The following is a 25,211-nucleotide window of genomic DNA, read 5'->3' as shown; positions in this document are numbered from 1 at the left end:
AGGTAAAACTGCCCCTGCACACAGGCTTCAGGCCATGCACCACTCCGACCCCCCTGTTTTGGGGGAGGGAGATGGCACTGCACACCCTACTCACTTACATGGCTCAACCCAACCTCCAAGGTGAGGTGGGAGAATGAAGGAGTCCAGGTCATGGTGATGCCATTGGCAAGGTGTATCCTGAAAAGGAGACAGATGCTACAGCCACGGCAGGTGGCAAACAGGCCCATTTGCTCCAGCACCCACCAATCCTCACCGAGCTGTGACAACAAGCAATGACAGAGTTAGGGAAAGGACATGGAGGACATAGATGTAGTGAACAAGAACTGATTTATGAGCCAGACTCTCCCATCCTCACTTGATCACGGTGTCAAGAGGGTGCTGTCATTGAACCCTCCAGCCAGCAGGCAAAGGCCCTAGTGCTGAGGTTCTGACAGCCCTTCCCATGGGAACTCAGTGTCCTCACTTCACCCCTCCATTCTAATCCTCCCTGGTGGCACAGAGAAGCGAGGAGGATTCCTGCCAAAGAACCACTCGCTGCAGCCCTGCACCAGCCCTGAGCGCATCATCCATCCCAAAGCCTACACCACGCCATGCACCCCCAACACCAGACCAGCCACATGTAGGTGTGCTCAGTTTCATTCATCCAAGGCAAAGCACAGCCAGGAGCCCAGGGGCTGGTTTTGGCCAAGGTGCAATTTGGCAATAGCAGAGAGGTGGCCTCCAGATTCCACCACCTGAAGGTGCCACAGTTCGTGTCCCACCGCAGGCACCCATGGGTCTGCGCGTTCACTTCAACTTGCTGGAGGAAGGATAAGAGAGGAGGCTGGTGAGGGGGAAATCAATATTCTCTTGAACACACTGGGCCCATTATTTGTCCCTGACTTATTTATGGCCTGCATGGCTGCTGTTTAAACTGGCCTGGCCTGGTTCTTAAGCCTCAGCTTAACCCCTGCTAGACTGTGAAGGATGGCTGATGTGCCCCATGCATCACGGCACCCCACAGGAGAGGGATGGTGCCTTACAGAGCCTGAGGCGTGGTGAACCTGTGAGGTAGGTAACGTCATTACAATCTCAACAGCAGGATTTATTGGAATTTGCTTCAAAACCCTTTTTTTTTCCTCTTCTTTTCTGGCTGAATGGGATGAAATAGCAACAGCAGAACGAGTGTGGTTGGTGATGACTTGTGCGCGTGGTCAAGGCATGAGCAGCTGCCCAGTGCTTTTAGAGAAAGGCACAGTGTATTCATGGAAACCAGAACTTTATAAGTGGCTTTTTGCAGTCCTCTGGGTGGCTTCAAGACTCATTCTGGTCCTCCCAGAGACACCCGAAGTCAAAACTCATCTTGGAAGCAGAAATGCTAAGGACGCAACCAAAGAACCTGGCCAGGTACTTGCAGCCCCGAGAGAGCTGGCTGCCAGGACACCTCAGGTGGGCTCAGTGAGACACAGATGATGGCTTCTGTCGTCTAGTTTTGTGCAGTCCCTTGCTTGAAGGCACGTCAGGTGAGTACATCATAGCCCCTTTCTTCTATGGCCACCACCAGTGATCGGGATGCTCAACCCAACCAGCCTCGGGCATGTGCTCCTGTGCTTGCATGTTGGTGGTGCCACATCCATGAGGCAGTCCAAGGGGCTTGCACCAACCAGTCTGAAGTGAGACCTTGTCACAGGTTACGAACCATCACAACCCTCCTCAGCTCACCAAAGGCACAGCCCTGAAAGGGGTAAAAGACATCCCAAAGGGCTCGAGATGTGAGTGACAAATAAATAGCAGGTTTGCTGGAAGAAAACCCTTTGGAATCCAAGGTCCATCACCCCAGTGCTGCCAGGAGCCTCGTCATGAGATCAAGTCTTTAATTATAGCTCTTTAGAAAGAAGATTTCCTTTAAAACCAGAAGCAGTTGGGGACAGGGCTATAGAGGGGGCATCCCCTACCCCTGCCCCTCCAGTTGATCACAGCATGGGTTTGTTCTTACATACAAGAAGAGGAGAGGTCCCCTTGGGAAAGAATGAAGAGTTTCAGCTGCTCTTGGAGAGGTGAACGGGGACAGGTCCTAGTTCTGGTGCCGCTTCATGTGCAGAGCCAGATGGTCGGAGCGGGAGAAGCAGCGCCCACAGGCGAGGCACTTGAAGGGCTTGGCACCCGTGTGCTTCCGATAGTGCCGGGTCAGCTCGTCGGAGCGGGCGAAGCGCCAGTCGCAGCCTTCCCAGGTGCATTTATAGGGCTTCTCACCTGCGGGGAACAGCCACAGGTCACGGGTGCTCCAAGAGCCCCCCAAGCATCCACCCCGCAGGACAGGGCTGGTGACAGGGTCCCCTTTTGCTGTGCTCAGTCCTCAGCCACCAAGGAACCATAAACTTTGGTTACATGCAGGCCCATGTGCCCTTATAACCAGGTCTTGCCCATGGATGTGGTCCTGGGCAACCTGATCTAGCTGGAGATGTCCCTGCTCATTGCAGGATTGGACTAGATGACCCTTGAAGGTCTTTTCTAACCCAAACTGTTCTATGATTCTATGTGCCTACACACACACACTTTCTAGGCTGGGTTTCTAATGCTGCTCAAGTTCCTGTTGGGTTTTGGAGCATTTCTGGCTAAAAACATTTCTGAGGGTTTTTTTAACTAAAAAGCCAAATATTCTTATGGAAGGTGTTGCTGTGCATACAGGTATGGGGAGCATCAGGAGAAAGAAGCAGATTAGAGTCATAGAATCCCAGACTGCTTTGGGTTAAAGGGACCTTAAATCTCCTCCAGTTCCAACCCCTGCCATGGGCAGGGACACCTTCCACTAGAGCAGATTGCTCCAAACCCCTGTGTCCAACCTGGCCTTGAACACTGCCAGGGATGGGGCAGCCACAGCTTCTCTGGGCACCCTGTGCCAACACCTCAGCACCCTCACAGGGAAGAGCTTCTTCCTTATGCCACACAAATCTTCCTCAAAGCATCGTTGCAACCACCGTGTAACCCTCCCTGCATCAAAGTTCAGCCCCGGAGCAGCTCCTCGTACACAAAACGCTGTGTTTTCTCCAGAGCCCGTGGATGATGTAATGCCTCTGCCCTCCCTCCTCCCACCCATACACACCTATTCCTGCACTGCAATGCATTAACTTCTCAGCCAGCTGGGAACTGGGCTGGAAAAGCCCATACCCGCTTCCAACTGCTTGCGTGCCCGGGCTGTGGAGCTGAGCCCTCTCCTCGCAGGGGTGTGGTGCTCTCAAATATTAGCCCTCGCTCTTAACAGCCTGAACAAGCAGGCAGGGGCCAGGGAATGTGCTGACTTCCCCGACCTCAAATATTTACCGTCTCAGCAGCCCATTGCTGCGCGCACATCGCGGCCGGAGTGCACGTACACGCAGCAGCACGCGTGCACGGGCATGTGCATCCTGCTCCAACATGTTTCTTGCTCCTCCTGCAGCCTGTGTGCCAGGCAGATGGAGCGTGCGGCTGGGAAACAGCATTCAGCCACAGAGAGGTCTACAGCGGCTGCTATGCATGGGATAGACCATGAAGGCACAGGCGTGTGGCACAGGGTGCCCAGGGAAGCTGTGGCTGCCCCATCCCTGGCAGTGCTCAAGGCCAGGTTGGACACAGGGGCTTGGAGCAAGCTGCTCCAGTGGGAGGTGTCCCTGTATCCTAGGTGGCATGGCATGGAACTGGGTGAGCTTTAAGGTCCCTTCCAACCCAAACCATTCTATGGTTCTATGAACCTGAAGGAGATGGGGCACCAGGGCATCTGCTCCTCAAAAGCTCTGCACCACAGGGAGCAGAAAGATGCTGTTTTTACAGCCCAGGTTAACAGAGCTTAAATCCCATTTACAAGCAGCACACTGGGTGTTTTACAGCACACTGGGGACCTCAGGCTTGTGTTGGCATGCTAAGACAAAGGCGGGATTTGCACTGTGCAGCCACAGACATTGTCCCAGCCGGGTCACCTGGCTGGGTCAGCCCTACCAAGGCCTTTTAGGTTCAAACAATAACAGGTTGATCACCAGGATAGAAACAAAATGCTTTCCATTGTCCCTCGAGCTGGCTCCATCTGCCAGGACAGCACGGCAGGGCAAGCTCAAACAAAGGACCCAAACTGGCATTCCCAGCCCCCGGGAGGCGGGTGAGCAGCCACCGGGTTATATATTTAATCTCACAATGGCACCCAGGAAATGAATGGTGTCTCCAGGAGATGAATACAGCCCAGCCCATGGCAACGGGCAAACCACAAGAAAAGATCTTGGAGATCATGTACTTCTCAGCCCTCCTGCCATCAGGCAAGGAATGGTGAGAAAGGGTGCTATTAACCCTTCCAGTGATGGAGCTGAGGTGGCATCAAGCATACTTAGCTGGCAGGAGCTCAGTTCTATTGCTGTGCTTAGAGGGGCTGAGACTTCAAACCAACCCCAAACTGGATGCAGACACCCTGAACCTGTCTGTGTTTGGTTCTGGTTTGGATTCCTTTCTTCTTGCCCGCCCCACAACACTACCAGGTTTCTTGACTACTCAGGTCACATCCTCCTTGGCCTCTCTGTCCTTCCCTCTTAAAGAAAGCAAAGCAGAAGGAGGCAAGCATTTCCAGCCCAGTTAATGGGAAACCTGGAAAACTGACTGCATTTTATTGGGATCCAATTGCCTGGACACACCATTATGTTGTGACTTGTAAGGCTGGTGCCTATCTCGGACAGGTCACGCCTCTGGGCACAAAGCTAAGACCCGTGCTCCAAACGGAAAGGGAAAAGAGATATTTCATTTCAAAGCAAGAGCCCTGAGCACAGATTGCTGCTGTGACAAATGCTTATCACCACCCAGCTCTCGGGGCTGGGACAATGTCCTTCCTGTTCCCTTCTTCCACCCTTCCCGTGTTGTTCTCCAGCCTGCTCCCAGCGCAGCCCCTGCCAACACAATACTGTACCTCCTGCACACAGCAGAATTCCTGGCTGGCTTGCTCGGAGGAGCGATAAGAGGGAAGCGGAGCAGAGCCAAGAGCAAGAGCCCATTCCCAGCCTCAGGATGGGGTTTGTTCGTTGTTCATAAAACAGCAAAGTGAACTCTGGGCCAGCTTAATTGCTCTCAGTAAAGATCAGCCCTTCTATAAAAGAGATTTATGAGGGCACTGATGGTTCCTGGATACCCAGGGATCTGATAAAGTTTCAGGTATAATAAATGCCTTAATGAGAAGACCTCTGCTTGAGTGCACAAGAGCCACTGAGCTCGGTTTACCCCAGGGAAGCTGGTTGTGGTGGGAGCTCCTTTGTGCTGGTGGCACGGTTTACACCAGCCAGGGCAGCTTAAGACACCTTCACCCTCAGGAATGAAGCACAGCTCTCTTATATGTGTCTTTGGAGCCCTATATGTATATGCATATGTATTTGCATATGTATATGTATATGTATTTGTATATGTATATGTATTTGTATATGTACATGTGTGTGTATTTGGTAGCCACAGTTATAACACCACCACCAGCTGCTAAAGGGATGAGCGCTGGGGAAAAGTGGTTTGTGTGGCTGGTACACAAGGAGATACAGCGTGTTCCTTCCTCTCCTTGGGTACCACAGGGGCACTTGACACAAAAGAAACATCCCTTGTCTCCTCAGAGGTTATCTGTATGCACCACATGCCTTCACACAATCTTTTCGTGGGCTAAGCAGCATCAGACCTGGCTGGGATTTGGGAGATCTCAAAGGAAGGGCTCAGAGGCATCTCCTTCTCCCAGCCCATTGGCTCAAGAGCCTCCAAGAGTTCTAAATCCTAGACCATTCCTCGAAGGCAACAAGTGCCCACAGCAGAGTACAGCCACTGGAAATCCCTGCAACCACTGGACTCTTGCTAATGCTAATACCAGCAGACTGAACTCCTTACACCAGTAACCACGCTGGATCAAGGTAACCAACATTATCAGCAACATCTTATCCCTGTAAGAAGCGTTGGCTGCAGATGTGGTGCTCTTACCTGTGTGAGTCCTCTGATGGGCCTTCAGGTGCGAGCTCTTGGTATAAACCTTGGAGCAGCCTGTAAACACACAAAGGAACCAACTTCAGCTGTGAGAAAGGGCCAGAACAAATCCAGAACATTGATATTAGGGACAGAGCAGGCCTGGAAAGCACAGCATGCGAATAACCCGTTTGTTACGGCAGTAACTGAAGAGCATTTGCTCTCCAAGACAGATGGACCTTTACAGTACTCCATCTTTGCCACACAATCCTGACACCCATGGGCATTGTGCTGGGAATTAGAGGGCAAAGAGTCAGGTACTGACTTCCAAATCCCCCCATCCTCAACCAGGTCTTAGAGGCAGGATAAAACATGCATCCAGGAAAGCATGCATCCAGGGAAGCTGTGGCTGCCCCATCCCTGGCAGTGTTCAAGGCCAGGTTAGATGGGGCTTGGAGCAACCTGCTCTAGTGGAAGGTACCCAGAGCATGGCAGGGCTGAGCTCCACTTCCCCATCAGCACACAGAAGGAAAAGCACCAGGGCCACCTCCTGCATACTGGGGCTAGGGCTTTGCAAACAGGTCTCCCCAGTTCCTCCAGTTCCTGGTGTGAATTCAGCGTGCCTCCCATCACCTCCTCATGTCAGTGAGACCTGCTGCCCTGCCATCAGCCCTGATGGTTCACCTCTGCCTGAACCTCAGAGTGAAGGATTAGACGTCCTCCCCTGCCTCTGCACGTACACACCAGTGTTTATTCAGTGCAGGCTGCTGGCACCGAACAGTGCCAATGCTTTTTGCACCACTGATGTGTTCCTGCTTTCCTGTGCAGGCCAAAGTCCTGCTGAAAACAGGCAGGTTTTGCCTTGGTAAAGTGTCCTGCAGGATGGGACTCCTGCTCTGGCCAGAGGGATCTGCCTCAGCTCTATTTACACCCTTAATCTGTCTCCCACCAGGAGGAGGTAAAATATTCAGCACAAGCTGTTAACTGCAAGAATATGGGTGAAGCTTCTGGCTCAGAAAGTCCCCCATCTGCAGGTTGCCAAAGGGTGGGAAGGTGAAAGCACAGAAAGATCTCTCTAAGCATCTCCTATTATACAGTTCCTGGGGTCACTGATGGAGACAGGATCTGGGCTGGACAGGCTGACCTACTGCAGCCACCCTTGTGCCACAATCCTGCTGGAGGCAGTGAGGAAATGACTCTCCTCACCTCACACACCCCAGTGGAAAGCTGCTCATCCCCATCAGCTCCATGGCCAGGGCTGGCCCAGGGAGTGGGAGTGTGCACAAGGACTGGTGATCCTCAAGCCCTCACACTGCTGTCACTGGGGCTTCTTACTAAGGACACGATTCCTTCTCTCCCATGCAGCATGGAACTGTGAATCCCACAAGCTCTGTGCGCACAGTGCAGGAACCCCTGCCCAACCATCACAGGTCTTTAGGTGTACATGCTCATGTAATGAGGTGCTGCACAGGGAACAGCTTCAGCTCATCACCCTGAAATGCCTTTCCACACCACCCTGATGCAGCACATGAAGCCACCAAAGGACATGATGCAGAGATTCCACTCACTGCCTCTTTGGAAGAAGAGATTTGGAGATACAGAGACCATAAAGGCTGCTCATGGAGATTAATTGGGTTTGGTCTGCAACCCATTAAGGGACAGTGGGAAAGGAAGGTCAGTGAGAAAGCCAGCATGGTTTCACCTGCAGAGAGCATGTGGTTGCTCAGGGTTAGGCAAAACCAGAGCGGAACAGGCAGCTAAGGCAGTGGAATTCCTGGCGCATCCCTGTGCTTTGCAGGAACTCTCTGCCTCTCCAAGTCAGGAGAAAGGGAACGGTGGAAAACAGGCATCAGCTAATGCAGGCGGGATGGACTCTTCTCCTCCTTGGTGTCATAGGAATCCCACTTCCCTGGAGCTCTCCATAGAGCTCTCTTCCTCATCCAGACTAGGTGATCTCAGATTAAACTCCTGCAGAGCCCCAAGGCAGCCCCAGCCTCAGCGTGTCAATACATCCACCCCAAAGCCAATACACCCACCATCAACATACCTGGGTAATCACAGTGATGGATTCTCCTCTTCTCCAGCTCAGGGTTGTTGCGTCTGTTGTATTTGGGGGGCTGCATGGCAATGTGCCCCTGGGAGAGGGTCCCAAGGCCATTGGGGACTGGGGGGACCTGGGATGACTGGACCAACTTCAGTCCAAACGTGGCTTCATAGGATGGAGGGGGAGAGATGGTGTTGATGAGCTCAGGCTGGTTTTCTGGGCTTCCAGGCTGTGAGTTGGGGGGTGACGGGGGCAGGTTCACCCCTGGGGCAGGGTAGAACTGCCCTGAGATGCTGAAGTTCCCCTGTCCCTGGGAGATGTGTGGGTACTGCTTCACTGGCTGGACAGGCCTGTGGACCACGCTGGACATGGCGCTACCTGTGGACATGGTGACACCGCTGAGGCTGTTGATGGCTGTGGTGGTGTTGGAGGAGGATGTCAGGGAGGTGATGTCAGCACTTCCATTGCCAAGAGGCATCTGGTAAAGCTGGGGCTGCTGTGGGTTGGTGGGCAAGGGGATCTCGGAGGGCAGCTCCTGCTTGATGAAGATGTTGTTCACCGCCACCGACTGGGGCATGCTGAAGACACTGGTGAAGTCGGGCAGGGTCTGCGTGGAGGCAGAGGAGCAGGGCTGGGCAAAGCTGGTGCCGGGCTCAGTTTTGATCTGCGGGAAGGGAGCCATGGGTTTGGGGGGCCGGTACAGTCCCGTGCGCAGGTGCGTCGTGTCGGGCAGGATGACGTTGATGTTCACGCTGTACGGGGTGGAAGACGGCTTCTCTGTGGAGAAGAACTCGTCCACCACCGAGGCGCTCTCCCGGCGGTACTTCTTGTCTGGCAGCATTGAGATGGGGGGCACCTCGTTTGAAAGGTACTTGTCCATTTCGGACCGTGCCTACGGCAAAGGAACAGAGAGAAGGGATCTGTGACCTTGGCACACTGGTGGTGGGAGTCCAATGTTCAACAGGTACTTAAGGGAGCAGGAAATGGAAAGAGCAGCAAGGAGCCAGAGGCTGCAGTGGTTTCGCTTGTCTGTGACTCAGCCAGACTCCCCAGGGGTGAATCACTGTCCTCTGTCCCACTTCTCTGCTACCCACCAGCACTGATAACAAAGGCAGAGGGTGCAGTTATGAGCCTGACAGAGGAGACACAAGCTTCAGGTACAAAGCTCTGGTCACATAAACAAGAGAATTTAGCACTAAAAGTGGGATGGAATCAGAAACTGCTCCAGCCAGCCTCATGCTTTGGGCGTGTTGGATCTGCAACCCACCTTAGAGGTGCTGACTGTGGTCTCCTTTAAACTCCACAGGCTGAGATGCATTGCATTTCATTCTAGGACAGTATCTTTAGTTAACTGAGAATATTATAAGTCAATATCTTTAATTAATTGGGGATAATTTGGGCAATAGCACCTAGAAATCTAAGTGATGTTGCCACTAATTCAGTGAACTGTGAGCCTAAAATGGAAACCGCCAGACATGCTATTCCTGTCTTGTCTTGGTAAAGTGACTCAGCCCTCACCTAACCTTTGGTTTAGTTCTAGTCTTGTAAAGCTGTTTGTACAAGCCCAGGCCCTCCAAGCTAACAGGACTTGCATCTCAATCACCGCCTGCCAGGTTGCTTCCCCTCCTGGTTCATGTCTGATGCGGCATCCCACTGGATCCAGGCCCGATAACTCAGCAACCTGATGGAGCAATCCGCTAGGAAATTCATCCCCTGGCATTTGATGACTCAAGTTCTGCTCTTTGTGGTTAAAGATACCAGCGTTAATGCTCTTCTATAAAGCTACAGCCTTTAATTATGTGGTTATCCATGTGTCAAGCTCATTGCAAAGCCCTTGTACACTCATTCATATGTAGAGGAGCTGGCAGAACCACTGGGTTTCCCTGGCAGAGCTACGGTGCTGATCTCACCCCACACCCTGCACGCTTGAGCCGAGGCTTTTACAGCCTTGAACTATGTCACTGGAGTGCAACGGGACGAAGTCATCCCTGCTGCAACTCCACTGCTCTCAACAAAGCTGGACGGGACCCAAGAGAGCTCCAGTGAAACCTATCACCCCTGCTTCCAGCTAATTCAAAGAGCCTTTGCACCTCTGCAGGTCATACTGGCAACACATGGGTGAGCTGGCTCCCACCCAGACACAGGGACGTGCCACAGATACACCCTCTCCATCACAGGTGGAAGCTCAGGGATGCTGGACCTGGAAGTCTCAGTGTTGCACTGAACTGAGCCCTGGGACTGTGCTTTCTGCCCTGGGCTGGCTGCACTGGTGTGTGTACACACCGTGGGTAAACCCTGCCAGTCCTCATCGAAGCTGAACAGTCCCTGCCCTCATTAAAGGAAGCGATGTGCTGGCTCTGCAGGCTCACTTGGTGTCACATCCCCACCTCTGCTCGAGGCAGTGCAGCACACTACCACCATGCTCCAGTGAGGAAACCCTGGCTCAGCACACCCCTAAGGCAAGGCTTCAATGGGAGGCAGGGAGGAAAATCGGAGGAACTCAACCCAGTCCTGGCAGAGTGGTCCAAACCCCTGAGGATGCTCAGGGGACTGGAGCACCTCCTGTATGAAGACAGGCTGAGGGCATTGGGGTTGTTCAGCCTGGAGAAGAGAAGGCTGCGTGGAGACCTCATAGCAGCCTTCCAGTATCTGAAGGGGGCCTATAGGGATGCTGGGGAGGGACTCTTCATTAGGGACTGTAGTGATAGGACAAGGGGTAATGGGTTAAAACTTACACAAGGCTGACACAGGTGGTAAATGGCAGTGTTCAAGCCCAGGTTGGAGACAGGGGCTTGGAGCAACCTGCTCTAGTGGAAGGTGTCCCTGCTTGTGGCAGGGGTTGGAACTGGATGAGCTTTGAGATCCCTTCCAACACAAACCAGGCTGGGATTCTGTGATCTCCTCTCTGCTGCAGTGTCCAGCTGGGTTCCTGCCCAAGGAGAACACCACCAAAGCTCCAGAGCTCCATGCTCCTGCCCTGTGCACCCACATTGGCACAGGAGCGTTAGCCTGGGGTGTCAGCTTGCTCTAGGCAGCACCAGAGGCTCCGGATGCCGTTCATACCTGAGCAATGAAGTGACCCACTCGGCAGCAGTGGGGGCAGGGGAAGGCGTTGATGCCTTTTGCTTCCACACTTCCCTTATCTCTGGCATTTAACTTTCTCACCTTCAGCTCCCAAGGGAAGGTCTCCACCTACACAGCTCCAGTGGGTCCGTACCCAGCAGGTGACTGGGCAGGGATGTTCATGTAGGAAGGCACAGAGGGCCTAATTTCACACCCAAAACCTGCATTGTCAGCCAGAGTCCCCCTGTTCAGTGTCTCCTGCCCTCCTTTCTCTCACAATCAGCCCCTACCTGCAACGGCTTCTTCCTGCCATGCCATTAAAGCCTGATAAAGCCACCTGATCCTGAGCAGCCCCTGGGGAAAGGGGATGCTGAGGGGCAGCTGGACAGCAGAGCAGAAGCAATGGGCTTTCACTGGACAGGATGGGTAGCCAGAGGGATACCTTGCCTGTAGCTGCACACCAGAACCCATGGATCCCACACTGTGGTTATGCCACAGGTCCCACACGGCCTCAAGGGCCCCAGTGTCCTTCCAAGAGGGAGAAAGAGGCACTTTGCTTGTTTGTGTTCCAAAGATGCCTTCGAAGCCCTGGTGCACACCGGCACTGCTCGTGCTGGGTGCTGACACCTAGAACCAAGCCATGCTCCTAAGCACCTCCCAGCCAACACTCTATCCAAAACCAACCCCTCAGCCCACAGCCTGCACATGGGGATGACTAAGTGCTGACTTGATCCAGCTCAAGCGTCCTCAGTGCAAGTGTCTCTGTCTGGCTTTCACTCACGGCTCCATTCACTCAGTGGGGATCCAGTTAACAGAGACACACAAGGAGACAGTCACAGTGGTGGCTTGCACACACCACTGAACCATCAAATGGTTTGGGTTGAAGGGACCTTAAAGCTCACCCAGTTCCAACCCCTGCCATGGGCAGGGACCCCTTCCACTGGAGCAGCTTGCTCCAAGCCCCTGTGTCCAACCTGGCCTTGAAGATGGAGACACCAGGAGCAGGAGGAAGACACCCAACTGGAAGGAGGGAGCGGAGGTGCCCTGGATGCGGGTGGCTGTGGGGACATCCCAGCTCGGTCTCCTGGGGGCTGTAGGTACCTGTCACCAGCGGGGCAGAGGGATGCAGAGGGAGGAAGGAGGAAAGGGCTTCACCTCGAGAATGAGCGGCGGCATCCGCTGTTCCATCCGCAGGGGGTGCAGCTGTGGGGCAGACAGGGCTGCGTTAGTGGGGTGGCCTCCCCTGGGGTCCCAGCCACCCTCCATAGGCCTCCCCCAGCCACCCTGGCCATTGAGGCCTCACCAACCCCCCCCAGCAACCAGGAGCAGGGATGTTCTTCCTCTGGCTTCCTCGTGCCCATAGGCAGGAGAGGAGCCGGCTGTGTCAGACCAGCAGGGGCTTCCTTCTCTCCTGTGGAACACCAGGAAAACCAACCCAGTGGGCTCCATTTCCCCATTTTTGGGGTGCTCATATGCTGGAAGTTGCATCTAAATGGAGCATGTTCATTGTGAGGCCAACCACAGAACTACATGGCCTTGAGAAGATGGATACCAAACAGGCTGGGGATGCTGTGAGCTGAAGGTCTCCATGTAGTCTTCATGCCCAGGACATGCTTAAACATGAAATGTGCAGGTCAGAGCTGGAAGGGGTTTGAAAGCTGTGTCCCATCACCCCCATCAACTGGAAGAAACAGCTTCAGAATCACCTGCAAGCTTCAGCCAAGCTCCTGTGCAAGTAATGCTTGAGGCAGACAGTGGGTCCAGATGCTGGATCCCTCATTTTGGGGTCAACACCACCAGGAAACCAGCGAAACCTCCCCTCCGCAGCCATCCGCATGCATGGAAAGCAGCACGAATACAAAGGATGCAATTGAGGGTAGAGTGGGCCCCAGCAGGAGGAAGTCCCATAGACACTGGGTCTCTGTGGGCTCCTCAGCCAGCTCCAGGCAGGTCCTAGCAGCTCTGGAGAGGGCAGCTGAGGACACTGCTGTGGGCTCACATGAGACAGCAATGACCGGGCAGGATCAGCTCATCCCTTCCTCCCTGTCTGCAGCCATAGGCTGGGAATTAACCATTGTCTTGCCTTTCTGAGAAGAGCTGAACTTATCACATAGCCAGTGAGCTCAGTCCATCTCAATACTGCAAGATACCCACCATGGCCTTCTAGCTGGAGAGCCTTTTAGCTGTCTCCCCTATAGTCACTGTCAATGCCACCACTGCAATCACCAAGGATAACATACTTGCTCTGGAGGTGGGCATGGCCCAGACTCCACCAACTACATCAACAAGCAGCCTTCATAGGAGCCATGGGTCAGTAGCTCAGGCAAAAGTGAGCAGAGGAGAAATCCAGGCAGAGCAATCAGCACAGCCTCTGTGAGTTTAGAGGTGTCCAAAGTGGAATCTTTGGTTTGGCCAGGAAGGGAAAGCCAGTAAGAACAGCCTTTTGTACAACAAAGGCACTCAACTCCTGTGATATCCTCCCTCAAGTCATAGTGTCCATGTCTGACCATGGAGGAGGGTCCTGTCAACTCACCAGAGAAAGGAAAGCCAAAAGGAAACCAAGCAGGGAAAGGGAAGTGGTTAGAACAAGCACTTTGTCCACTCCAGACAAGGCCATCACACACCAGTTTGTGGCACTGGACCAGCAGGACTGTGTCACACTCAGCACTGGCACGTCCAATCCTGGGACCGATATTCCCTGGAGGGCAAGATGAGCGCAGCAGCTTCTGGAATTGCTGCTGTTGCTGTGGAGCACCCACATTGTGAAACCAGTGAAACCCAGCCTTGCAAGCCAGTGGCTCGATGAAGGAAGCCAAACAGTGAAGCCCCGGCTTCTCCAGAGTGGATTCTCCTGTGGCTCGTAGGCACAAACATGAATCCTCCTCCTCTACCATCTGCCAATTCTCCTGAATGCCACAGGATTGGAGATCTCTATCCCCTGCTCAGACGAAGGCAGGACGAGGTGTTACCAGGACATGGATCAACACACACAGAGTCCAAGACAAACATCTCTTGGGAGGATACAGAAGAGAAGCAGCGCTCAAGCCAACGGTGCTGCTTTGGCAGCAGTCACCCACGAGCATCGTTAGAAGAGCATTAGGCTCTGAGGCTGTCAAGGCAGGGGGTGGGACGTGCCTCTCCCGTGATGGAAGGGTTTCTAATCTGAAGTTGATGGATAACAAACAGCCATAGAAACATCAGACGCTGTCACCAGGCGGGCAGCAGCAGAGAACAAGGACAGAAATCAATGTTTGCGAAACAGGCAATGAGCAGTGGAGTTGGCAAAGGGAGCGACCGGAGCTGGGGGGTGGAAAGGGCTCTGGGAGGACTCAGCAGCTTCCAGCCTTGTGCTGGTCCCTGCCTGGCCACAGCCCCTCGTCCTGCTCTGCAGCACTGGGAGGCATCGACCCCAGATGGGGCTCACTCTTGTCACAGCCAGCACCAGCCACGGAGCTGCAAAGAGCTTTGGGAGAGGGGTGCAAGATCACAGAATCATCATGGAGCGGTTTGGGTTAAAGCTCACCCAGCTCCAACCCCTGCCACGGGCAGGGACCCCTTCCACTGGAGCAGCTTGCTCCAAGCCCCTGTGCCCAACCTGGCCTTGAACACTGCCAGGGATGGGGCAGCCACAGCTTCTCTGGGCACCCTGTGCCAGCGCCTCAGCACCCTCACAGGGAAGAGCTTCTGCCTAAGAGCTCATCTCAGTCTCCCCTCTGGCAGGTTCAAGCCATTCCCCTTGTCCTGTCCGTACAGGCCCTTGTCCCAAGCCCCTCTCCAGGTTTCCTGCAGCCCCTTTAGGCACTGGAAGAAAAACACCAGCTCACCCATGAGGGTCAGCACAACCTGTGATGTTCAAGGGGTCCAAGGCATGGGGGACATCAGGGCACCCACTCCATGTGCAAGGGGTACCCCTCCATGGGGTGAGGACCTTTCCCAAGCTCAGGCACACATGGGACAACGGTTGTGACTGCTGCCCAGGTCCTGGAATTACACAGCACAACCTCTTTCTCATACATGCACCTGCATGAAACTCCATGGAATCAGCAAACAATGGGGAGGACAATCATCAATCAAAAACCCCTGGCAAGTACCTGGCAGTACCCCTTTAAAGGCACACATTATAAATAGACTGTATTTAGAGTCAGATTTGGTTGAATATCAGCATTTATTGTCTCCTGGTTAAATATTGACCTGAGTAAATATTTGTTTCTGTGATCATTTGGGTTTGATACTGACCTCGATCGACGTTATTTTCTGTTTGTTCCTCAAGTCTTCTGGAACTCTCTGCAAAGCGGGATTAGCAGAGAAACCCCCAGGACTCTTCCTTTCCAGTACACACAGAGCCAAAGGTTCAGCTGCTGTGGATACCAAAGCACCACTGCAGGCAGCACAACCAGGCTGTGCCAATGGAGGTGGGTGCTGGGCTGCAGAAGGCATGCAATGGACTATTCTGCTCGCTCCATCTCAAAGGAAGGAGCTGCTCCAAGAAGCACCCCCCTCAAAGCATTCATCTGTGTCAGCATTACAAGCAGTGGGGCAAGAGGCATCTTCACTGGCTTTGGCCACCTGGAAAGTGGGCAAGTCTCTATGCAAGGTCTCTCTGGAGTCCATAGGGACTGACAGAGGTGATCATCCCGTCTTTCCATCGTGAAGCTGTCACACTTTCCAGCCTACAAGAGCAGCTCCAGGAGCAGGACAGCAATGCAGCCCGTCTCCAGGTTTGGGCCAGGAGCTCATGGATGGCTCTGGAGGGTTACCCTGGCACTCTGTGCCCTGTGTTTGAGCTACCCAAGGTAACTGTCACCTCTCAGGAGCTGGGAGTTTCCTTGAGGCCAAGAGTCACCACCAAGGCAGATGCAGGCAGTGGGGAGGTGCTGGCCTCTGGCTGAGCCTCAGGCTCAATCCCAGCAGACTTGCTGACTCTGTTTGCTATTCCTTCCCTCCAGCCACTGATAAAGACTCACTCAGAGGCAATCTACCCCTGTTATTTATCACTGAAATCATGCCACTGCAGTCAGCAATCCCAAAGGCCAAAGAAACACACTCATGGGACTCCAAGGTCAAGTGCCTGGAAGAGGAGCAGTCCAGAGCAACCAGACTGCAGTGGGCTTCAAGACAGCAAGCAGAAACCTTCCCAAAAGGTACCATTAACCTGCAGCTCCATTTCTCCTTGGTTGCTCCTCTGCTGACTGTGGGAAGATGGAGGCTCTCAGATGTCCCCATTCCCCAGGATGACCTGGACAAATTCATCCACTTGTTTCAAGCTATTGCATGGCAATAGGATACTGGGCTTGTCCTTGAGCCTTCCAGCTCCCCTCTGGTCACTCATTTGTGCTCCATGTCCTGAACCAAGTAGGTTAATACGGAATTCTATGAACACAGAATCAAGTAGGCTGAAAAGACCTTTAAGATCATCAAGTCCAACCATTACCACCACTAAATCACGTCACTAAGAGCCTTATCTACATGGAGGAAGCTGTTAGAGCTCAGAGGGAGCTTCCCCAGGGGGTTTGGGTGGGATTCATTCCACCTCACTTGAACCATCTTAAAGCTCACACTCATCAGGGATGATGAGAAGAAAAGCAGCACATTCCCAGGGCAGGGTCTGACAAAGGCAGAGTGAGTCATCTGCTGCTTGCTGGGGCTTGTGAAGTCCTCCTGGCACTCAGCACGGGATAAAACAGCCCCAGAGCCTGTTCTTCCCTGTACAACACCCACGGCAGACCCGAAACCCGGGGCATGGGGAAAGCAAGGTCAAGTTTCACGTGCGGACAGCACATCCCAGCCTCCCTGTGGCCCTCAGGTGCCCTGCCAAACCAGTCAGTGAAACAAAACAAACCCCAGGGCGGCTGGAAACACCGCGCCTGAAGTAGGTCTTTGGGCCAGCTTCTTGCTACCAAGCTTGCACAGCACCCAGCACAGTGCAAGGCCAAGAGTCAGGGACCAAGGGGGACACTGGAGCAGGTCCTTTGTTAGCCTCTAAGGGCTTCCTCAAGATCCATTCCCTCCAGCTTCAACCCTCTCTTTCCACGTATTCCCTGTATAGAAGTGAATTGCCAATGGCTGTTAATTAAGAGAGAGTGATTAAGGCAGGTAACAGGCCACTGAAGGTTCCCACAGAGAAAGCACCAAGCCCTGGAGAAGCCCCACGTTTGCCAGGCCCAGGGAAACAGGAGGGCTTCATGTCCCAGAGGTGATGTCCAGCAGCCAAGCTGATGGGTTTGAGCTCCCCCAAAACACAGAACCACAATAGCACCAAATACCGAGGAGCTACTCGGAACAAAACGCTATGTCCTACAACAGCAGAACGATGAGTAGGCAAGGGGAGATTTTCCCCTTTTCCCATTCAATTGAACAAATCTGGGTCATTCCCAACCATCAAACCTATTCATAGCAAGAAGGGTTTTCATTGACTATATTCAGCCACCCCTGGGCTCAGCTGCCCGGATGTGAGGATCAGCAACATGATAATATACAGGGAACAGCATTAAAGTGATGGGCTGGAGTGGCTGGCGAGGAGGTACCCCCATATCTGCCCCCTCAGGATGGGTTTGGATTCACGACACAAGTTGCTTCAGATGGGATAGTGATAACAGATGGATAATAAATACTCTTTCCTCCTGTAAGTCCCTGTGTTTTCAGACCAGCTGTACTGGGACCAATTTCTTGCCACTCTTTTCTCCTGCTTGTACTTGGAAATACTACAAAGAGCAAGGTCATGAAACGCATTTTCATACTCGCAAATCCAGTCCTCGGTGGAAACAGAAAGGTCCCCATCCCATTAAAAAGAAATTAAGAAATCCTAATTTTCAAAGGATTCTCTGAGCATTTCTGAACATCATGAAAGATTCTTTGTCTGAGTTTCAATCCCAGCTTGAAAGGGGCTGAACCTCTTTGATGTGGTAAACAGCCCATGGGGCTTTTTTGGAGGGTTTTCATGCTAGCTCAAGTTCTGAGAACATCTGAATTGTAAACAGCAGCGCTCCAATCCCCAAACACGGGCTGCACCCTGTGACTCACGGAGCTCACCAATGGAGCACGAGCAAAGCAAATATTCTAATCAAGGGGCTCAGCTCACAAGACGGTTGTAAGCGTGATTATTTGCAGTGGATGGGTTAGATAAAAGAACTCAGTGGACCAGGGAAGGGGAACAAAACAGTGCAAGGAGCTGACCAAACAGGTTTGAGAGGGGAAAATTCACCGTTGATGATGCACCGGCCAGAAATGCATTACCCCAGACCTTGGCGAGCGATCGCAGGTGACTGTTTGCTTCCCACACACCGGTCAGGAAGGGTGACAAAGGGAAATCCGTTGGGTTTATTAAGGAGTCGCAGTCCCATGTTTGTTTCCTCCCTCAAATACCTGCCCTTTGAGTGCTCAGGGGGAAAAAACCAAGCAACCAAACCACTCCACAACGTGCTTTGCTGCCTGGTTTGCAGCTCTGTGTATCGGCAAGAGGAGAACAGGCTTGAGCAAGGGCTGCGCACGGGGACGAGGAGCAACAAACCTGAAATCCCTTCCTTTCTCTCTCTCCTGCCTTGTGAAGCCAAGCTTCCCCCTGCAGAACAATCAGCCTTTGTCCCACCCGGACAAAGCCATTGTGCTCCATCGAGCTCAAAGTTCGACCGTTTCATCCCAAACCTCGTCTGCTTCCAGCAGCACTCGTGTGCGCACGGACACACAGCAGGAAGTCTGGGCTGGGGGATTAAGTCACATAAAACAACAAACACCGAGGCTGAGATCCCCTGAAGTTCCTGGTCTTTGGCTCACCGGTTGCACCGGTTTTGTCCAAGCTCCCTGGTGGACGCAGCAGGATCTGGTGAGCATCGCCCTGACACAGGGCTGCAGAGAGCATCCTGCCTGGGGACTGCCCCCGAGGGTCTTCCTGCAAGAGCAGAGGGGCAGATTCATCCTCTCTGGGACTCCAGCTTCACTCCCATGGCCCTGCAGGCACCTGCCAGGCACAAAGCCCATCAGACTTGCAAATCCACAGGGAAGCGTTATCCTCAGCTGATCCCAAGGCAAAGCAGCCTGGAAGGATCCCTTCTCCCCAGTATCCCTCAGCCAATGGCCACATCAGCTGCCATCCCACCATCTTGGCTTGTGTCAACAGGGATCAAGTGAGCCCATTCCTCCTTTAACCCAACATCTCCACATCATCACTGCCTCTGCACAGGCTCTGCCTCTGCATGCTTTGGAAGGGATTCTTGCACAGCATTTTGCATAGTTGTGCAGAACACATGGAGGCTTTGAACCCTTCTGCAAAGCCAGGAGGATCCCAGATGGAAAACATCCTCGTTATCCAAGAGGGGTGAAAGACCACGGCTTCCCACTCCCACAACAGCACATTACATGGACATGTGGTAGCGTTAAGCCCCATCGGGATTCCCACTGCATCACCGTGAGCTCAAAGCCCATCCTGATCCATGGGCACAGCCTTGGAAACAGGCACTGCCCCGCTGAGCTCCTGCTGGTGGTGTCCCCATACATAGCAGCAGAAAAGCTGGATTCATTCCTGGTATGCAGCTCCTGGGAATGAATCACTTCTACATCTCTAGTAATGAACACAGCGGAGCAGGAGGCCTTCCTGGCCCAGATGCAAACAACATCTGTATGAGCAAGACCCATCACCCTGGTTCCAGACGAGTGCTGGACCACACGGGAGCAGGAAAACCCATCCCTGGTGCAAGAGAGAGCCACCAGCACAGCCACGGTGATGACACGGATGTGGCCACAGGGGCTCAGACCCACAGGATGCAGCACACAGCACACAGGGCCCTGCAGGGACAGAGCAGAACTGACACAGCCCAGAGAGCTGGAGCACACCTAAAAATGCTTGTCCCATCTTCTCCTGTGACACCAGAAGCAAAATCCCTGGTGGGATGAGGTCAGAGGAACACAGGGCACCTACATCCATCCACTCATTGAAAGGGTCTGGATAAGGCGGCTCATGGTGTGAGCACCAGGAAAAGGGCACAGCACCATCCCAAGAGCATCGAATCCCATCCAGCACCTCCCAGATGATGTTTTCTTCCTGTGGGAGCCTCCCCCCTCCAGCCCTGAGGCAGGCAAAGGGAGCCACTACCAAGCACAAGGGTGAGAAACTGGGGTGGGAGCTCGCTCAAGGCCACTCAAGGGGTGATGTTTGCTGCTGCTTCCCACCTTGCAGCAGCTTAACCCATTCAAGGGAAGCAGGAACAGCCTGGCCTGGGGCTACCCCCAGCCACACACACCAGGAGCTTCCATGGGTGACCCAGGTTATCCCTTCCACCTCCAGCACCTCGTGCTCCTCACCACTGCAGGGAAGCCCGTTAGGAGCCAGCTCCCATCCTGCACACCTCTGCGCAGGGGAAGTGCCATCTCCTTCCCCACCACGCTGTCAATGCTCCTCCTAGGAACAGCTCCAGGGTCATGGAAACCTCGTCTGTTCTCACCATCACCAGAGCTCTGCCCAGGGACAGCTCTCACAGGGATTGGGATCACATCACTGGGGACCACATTTACACCCATGCAAGGTATGAAGCCTCAGGTGCCCCCAGGAGGCTCAGGAGGGATAGGTGGCTTAGAGGACCCAGCAGTGGGGTACATTACCTACCATGAGGTCAATCCCAGCTCCGAGGACACAGTCAGCTGCCTGACACATCCACACTGACACATCCCAGCCCCAGGACACTGGGAAGATGGGAGCATCAGATGAGTGCTGGTGCCCCCCCAGCCCCAGTGCCCATCAGGGTTGACCTGACAGCCACACACAGTGAGCATCTCCTCCTCCTTGAAACACACCCCTTGCTTTGGGTTCACTCATTGTTGTATTTACCTTCCCTCCAGCATCAGCCTCCTGAGGTTTAAAGGGGAAACTTCTGTCTGTGACCAACCTGACCCAAATGAGAAAGGAAAAGGGTTTTCTCTCCCTTCTCTTTTCCCTTTCTGTTTGTTTTGGATTTTCTCTTTACTTTGGGGCAGGAAAAGCACAGAAAAGGGAAGAACTGACCTTAAACTTCACACAGGGTCTACATCCACCTGCCTCAGACCCAGTAGGATCCTCAGCAGCAAATAGCTCCCACCTCCCCTCCTTGTTTCAGGGGGGACTTTGCAACCGGCGGGATAAAGAACCTGCTCCTTTCTCTGCCGGAGCTCAGGAGCTGGAGCAGCGGGAATGCCCTGTGGCAACAGCCAGCGCAGGGCCCTGACAGGTCACAGCCTTTCCATAGCTCTTGTCAGGCTGCTCTGATAAACACCTCCCGGAGCAAAGGGCTTCCCGGACCTGCGGCTTTTCCACCCTCCGGCTACGGCAGCATCTCCTTTACAGCCACCACAGCCTCTGGCACTTGTTAGAAGGGGCCAACACGGGGAAGATGTGGGTCCAGCCCCACATCTGGTTCACATCAGCTCTGGTTGTGCCACCCAGGACGCTTCACCCTGGGTGGCTTTGGGGAGGTCGCAGTGTGGTGGATGGGGGCTCCATATGGAGTTCCAGCCCTGCAGCTTCGCAGCACTCATCCCATGGGCCCCGTTGTCCATAAAGGGATATGGGATGGATTGACAGCGAAGGATCAGCCATCCCCAAGCTCAGCTATCTCCACCCCAAGCAGGCCTTGGTGGGGTGGCATTGCCCCAGGGACCAAACTGAGGTGAGAAACCCCCTTCCCTTCAAAGTGCAGCAAGGATGGTGTCATGGGATGAAGGGTTTCCAGCCAGGGGTGGGCTCTGCATCCCCATGTCCCCCATAAGGAGGATGGGAGGTGGCGCAGGGCTGCCTGTCCTCCCCCCATGGCCATGGCCGAGGTGTGGGGGAAGCATCAGCCCCATTGCCTAATCCCACCGCTAATCCCAGCCAGCATTAGGGATACAAAAGCAAACCTCGCCCTCCCCTTGACTAAACAGGGACAGCCCAAGAGATAACCCCCCCCTTGCTGAGGGCCACCACCAACCCTCTGGCTCCAGGTAACCCACTGGAGCCCGGTGTGGAGGGACAGGAGCCCTGAGGCTGCGGGGAGAGGCGCCAAGCCAGGACCACTGCAGGGGAAGGAGCAGTGGGGTACCTGCCTCTCTGCCCCCCATATTGACCCCACATCCACTGTGGATGCTGGATCACCAGGGTATCATATGGACACACAGCAATGGAGACAATGCCTTCATCTCACCCCAAAGAGCCCCACAACCAGCCCTGGGGGCATCAGCGCTGCCGGGACGGGAAGCAGGCAACGGATACTGCTCCGTGCCCAACCGTATCCACCCACCATGGGGATGCCCTCGGGGGGTTCCCAGAGGAATAACAGCCAGGATGAGGGGGTCCCTGTCGGGCCGGAGACGCCCTCCTGCCGGATCAAGATGGCGCTGGGGACGTGGGGCGCAGGTTAATCATTACCCACCGTGCCCCAGCTCGCCCAATTCCTGGGAGCAGGGTGCGGGCAGGCCCGGATCACCCCTTTCCCACCAGGAAGAGCAGCCGAGGGCTCTTCATGGTGGGATGAGGGGTCCATCACCTAAAACACCAGTGAGGAGCCTCGTTCCCTTGGCTGGGATGGGCAGCAGGGCTTGGACGTGCTCCTGCCATGGGCCAGAACAGGGACGGGTGTGCAAGAGAGGTGTAACAACACCCCAAAGCCGCTTATCCAGGTCTTTATCTCCGGTGCATAGAGGGGGGATGCCATTGGGAATTTCAAGGAGCATTCCTTCCCCTTCGTGGTGGTGGAAAAACAAGATCTAACACAATAAAATAGGAACCAAGTTCCTGTTTTCCCTGCTCTCACACACAGCGATCCCATAGCTCAGGTCCTTCCCAGCAAGATGGGAGTGGGGCAGAGCCCCTCAGTACCCCCTCACCTGGGGAAAAGGGACTGAATCCCATGTACAGGAGGGAGCAAAACCCAGGGTGTTTGGAAGGCAGCAGGAGGAAAAACCCCATGATAATGAAACCCAACACGCCCAAGAGGGAATCCGGCCCAGGGGGAAGCGCGAAGGTACAAAGCAATGGAAGTGTCGCAGCAAAGAGTGGGAAAACAAAGCAGAATTGGGTCCAAATCCACGCTCGCCTCTTGGAGAGGCACAAGGAGTGTAACTGAGCAGGAGGCGCCGGCCTCCGCCTTACCTGCGCCAGCTCGGGCGGGTTTTCCAGGGGCCGGGAAGGGGGTTTGATGTCCTCAAAGACGGGAGCGTCTTCCCCGGGTTCCCCGGACATGGTGACGGGTTTCAGGGCGGTGAAGACGGAGGCGTCCTCGGGGAGCGGGGTGCGCAGCACCAGCCCGCTGCTCATTCCTCCCGCCCCGCTGCCCCCGGGAAAACCGGTCCGGTCCGGGGGTTGTAGTAAAGAAAGGGGGGAAAGATGAAAGGAAGGGGAGGGGAAAGGGGACGAGGCAGCGGGAGCGAGGGGCCGATCCCGGAGGAGCCGGGTCGCGGGAAGGCTTTACCTGCCGCAGGAGGAGGAACGCCAACCTGGAAGCAGTGGGGAAGCCGGAGGAGCCAATCAGGATCCCGCCGACGGCACCTCCGCAGCCACCGGGGATAAAAGGAGCCGGGAGGAGCGAGGGGAGGCCGGAGCTTCGCCCTCAGCCCCCGTGTGCCACGGTGCGCCGGCACGAGCACCGGCCCGAGGGACACCAGAGCCACCGGTGCCACCGTGAACCCCGACCCCAGCGCGGCTGGGATGGAGCCGGAGCAACCCAGCTCAATGAAACCATCACCTGCATCGAGCCCCCCTGCGTGGAAGCCAGGGGTTGGGTTGGGTCTTAAAAACAGTGGATTTGGGGTGTTTTTTTAATGAGAAAATGACATTTTCTAATGAATGGTTGAATTTTGCATGAAAACCGGGGTTTCGGGACAAGGAGGTTCCTGTTTGCTCACACCTCTGATCCCCAGGGGAGAAAAGGGGAAGATCATTAAATAGATTAATTAAATTAAACGAAAATGAAAGAAATTAAAAGCAAAGGGGGAAAAGGGATGAATCTTGTTGAGGAACAACCAAAACCCAACAACAAAGAAGTTTAAAAGGTTCAGATATGAGTGTTTTCCAGCTTGGCCCCTATGGAGAAACTGAGGACTGTGTTTGGGTTTCTCTTTATGAAAGGGAGGAAAAAGGAGTGTATAAAGCCAGAGCAACAGGGGAATAAAACCACTTTTTTGGGGAGATCATCACAGTTTGAGGATCTTTACCATCACACTACAACAGATGAATAAATAAGAAGCTATTTCTCCTCTGGGTGCATCCAAACCCAGTGTCCTCCTTTCCTAGAAACTGCACTGTGTCAGGCCAAGTAAAAGCCCGGCCTTCTCCCCCCCTCCATGCTCATCCCCCCAAAGCAGCCCTCAGACCCCCCCATTCCCACATCCCAGTGCTTCCCAGGCAGGATCCCGCAGAGGCTGTGCCCTTGCAGGGGGGATGCTGCTGTCGCCCCCTTCCAGGACGTCCCCAGCACCTTCAGGGGACTTTAGAACCCCCAAAAGAGGGTGAAGTGAAGGGGTAAGGCTGCTCTACCCAACCCCAGCCAAAGGGAGGGGAGCTGGGCTCCTGCCGAGGAAGGGGAAAGCCTGTTCCCATGGGATTGCTGCCACCCCAGCAAGGGCAGGGGACACACAGGGACTTCATACCCAATGGAGATCAACATGGCAATGATTTCCTGAGGTGGAGCAGCTTCTCTTCCCAGGGATGGGCCAAAGCCATCCTCAGCATCCTTATCTGCCACCAGCCCCACGGGAAGGGAAACAGCCTTGACTCTATCAGCACCACCAGACACACCATGTCCCCTCAGCCAGTGCCAGCCTAAGGTCCCATTCTGTCCCCATATGCCACAAAACACCAAATGCAGCATGTCCTGCTTGAGCTAGAGTGATCACAGCAGCAATCCCAGCCACACAACCAGTTACTCCTGTGGTACAGAGTCCCCTTCCACAGGGGGAAGCTGACAACAAGATGCTGAAGGGGGTTTGGGGTGAAGGCCCTGATCCCCCTTCCCAGCATTGTGTGGGTCCATGGGAATGAGGAAGGACACCCCAGTGCTCCTCTCAGAGGGTGCAGGAGCAGGAGGTGAAGCCCTGGGCTGAGCTGCAGAGACTTGAGCTAAAAGGCAAGAAAGGCTCTGAGCTTTGAGGAGATCCGGGTCAGGGTGGGAAACACATCTTGGATTCCCACCTCCCAAACCATTCCACCTCCCAGGCCATCCCAGCAGCACCAGCAGCGCACCAG

At 54.3% G+C, this 25,211-nt stretch overlaps 1 protein-coding gene across 2 annotated transcripts; it reads right to left on the bottom strand.

Annotated features, from left to right (window-relative positions):
• Window positions 1–1,836: 1,836 nt before the first annotated feature.
• On the bottom strand, window positions 1,837–23,492 carry LOC133214015 (Krueppel-like factor 5). Of its 2 annotated transcripts, XM_061356666.1 has the most exons (5): window positions 23,121–23,491; window positions 12,185–12,232; window positions 7,970–8,858; window positions 5,941–6,000; window positions 1,837–2,232 (listed from the first exon to the last, which is right to left on the bottom strand). In XM_061356666.1, exons 1-5 carry the CDS (start codon window positions 23,283–23,285, stop codon window positions 2,054–2,056), a joined length of 1,341 nt encoding a protein of 446 aa, XP_061212650.1. In that variant the 5' UTR covers window positions 23,286–23,491; the 3' UTR covers window positions 1,837–2,053. The 2 variants fall into 2 exon arrangements, with proteins under 2 accessions (XP_061212650.1, XP_061212651.1); XM_061356667.1 differs by lacking the exon at window positions 12,185–12,232 and having other exon boundaries at window positions 23,121–23,492.
• Between the last annotated feature and the right edge of the window lie 1,719 nt (window positions 23,493–25,211).

This window comes from Neopsephotus bourkii, unplaced genomic scaffold, assembly GCF_033783945.1.
Source record: "Neopsephotus bourkii isolate Nb327-2 ecotype Australia unplaced genomic scaffold, CSIRO-AGI_Nbou_v1 NB_867, whole genome shotgun sequence".
Taxonomy (NCBI): Eukaryota; Metazoa; Chordata; class Aves; order Psittaciformes; family Psittacidae; genus Neopsephotus; species Neopsephotus bourkii.
This window is presented reverse-complemented; position numbering and strand designations above follow the sequence as displayed.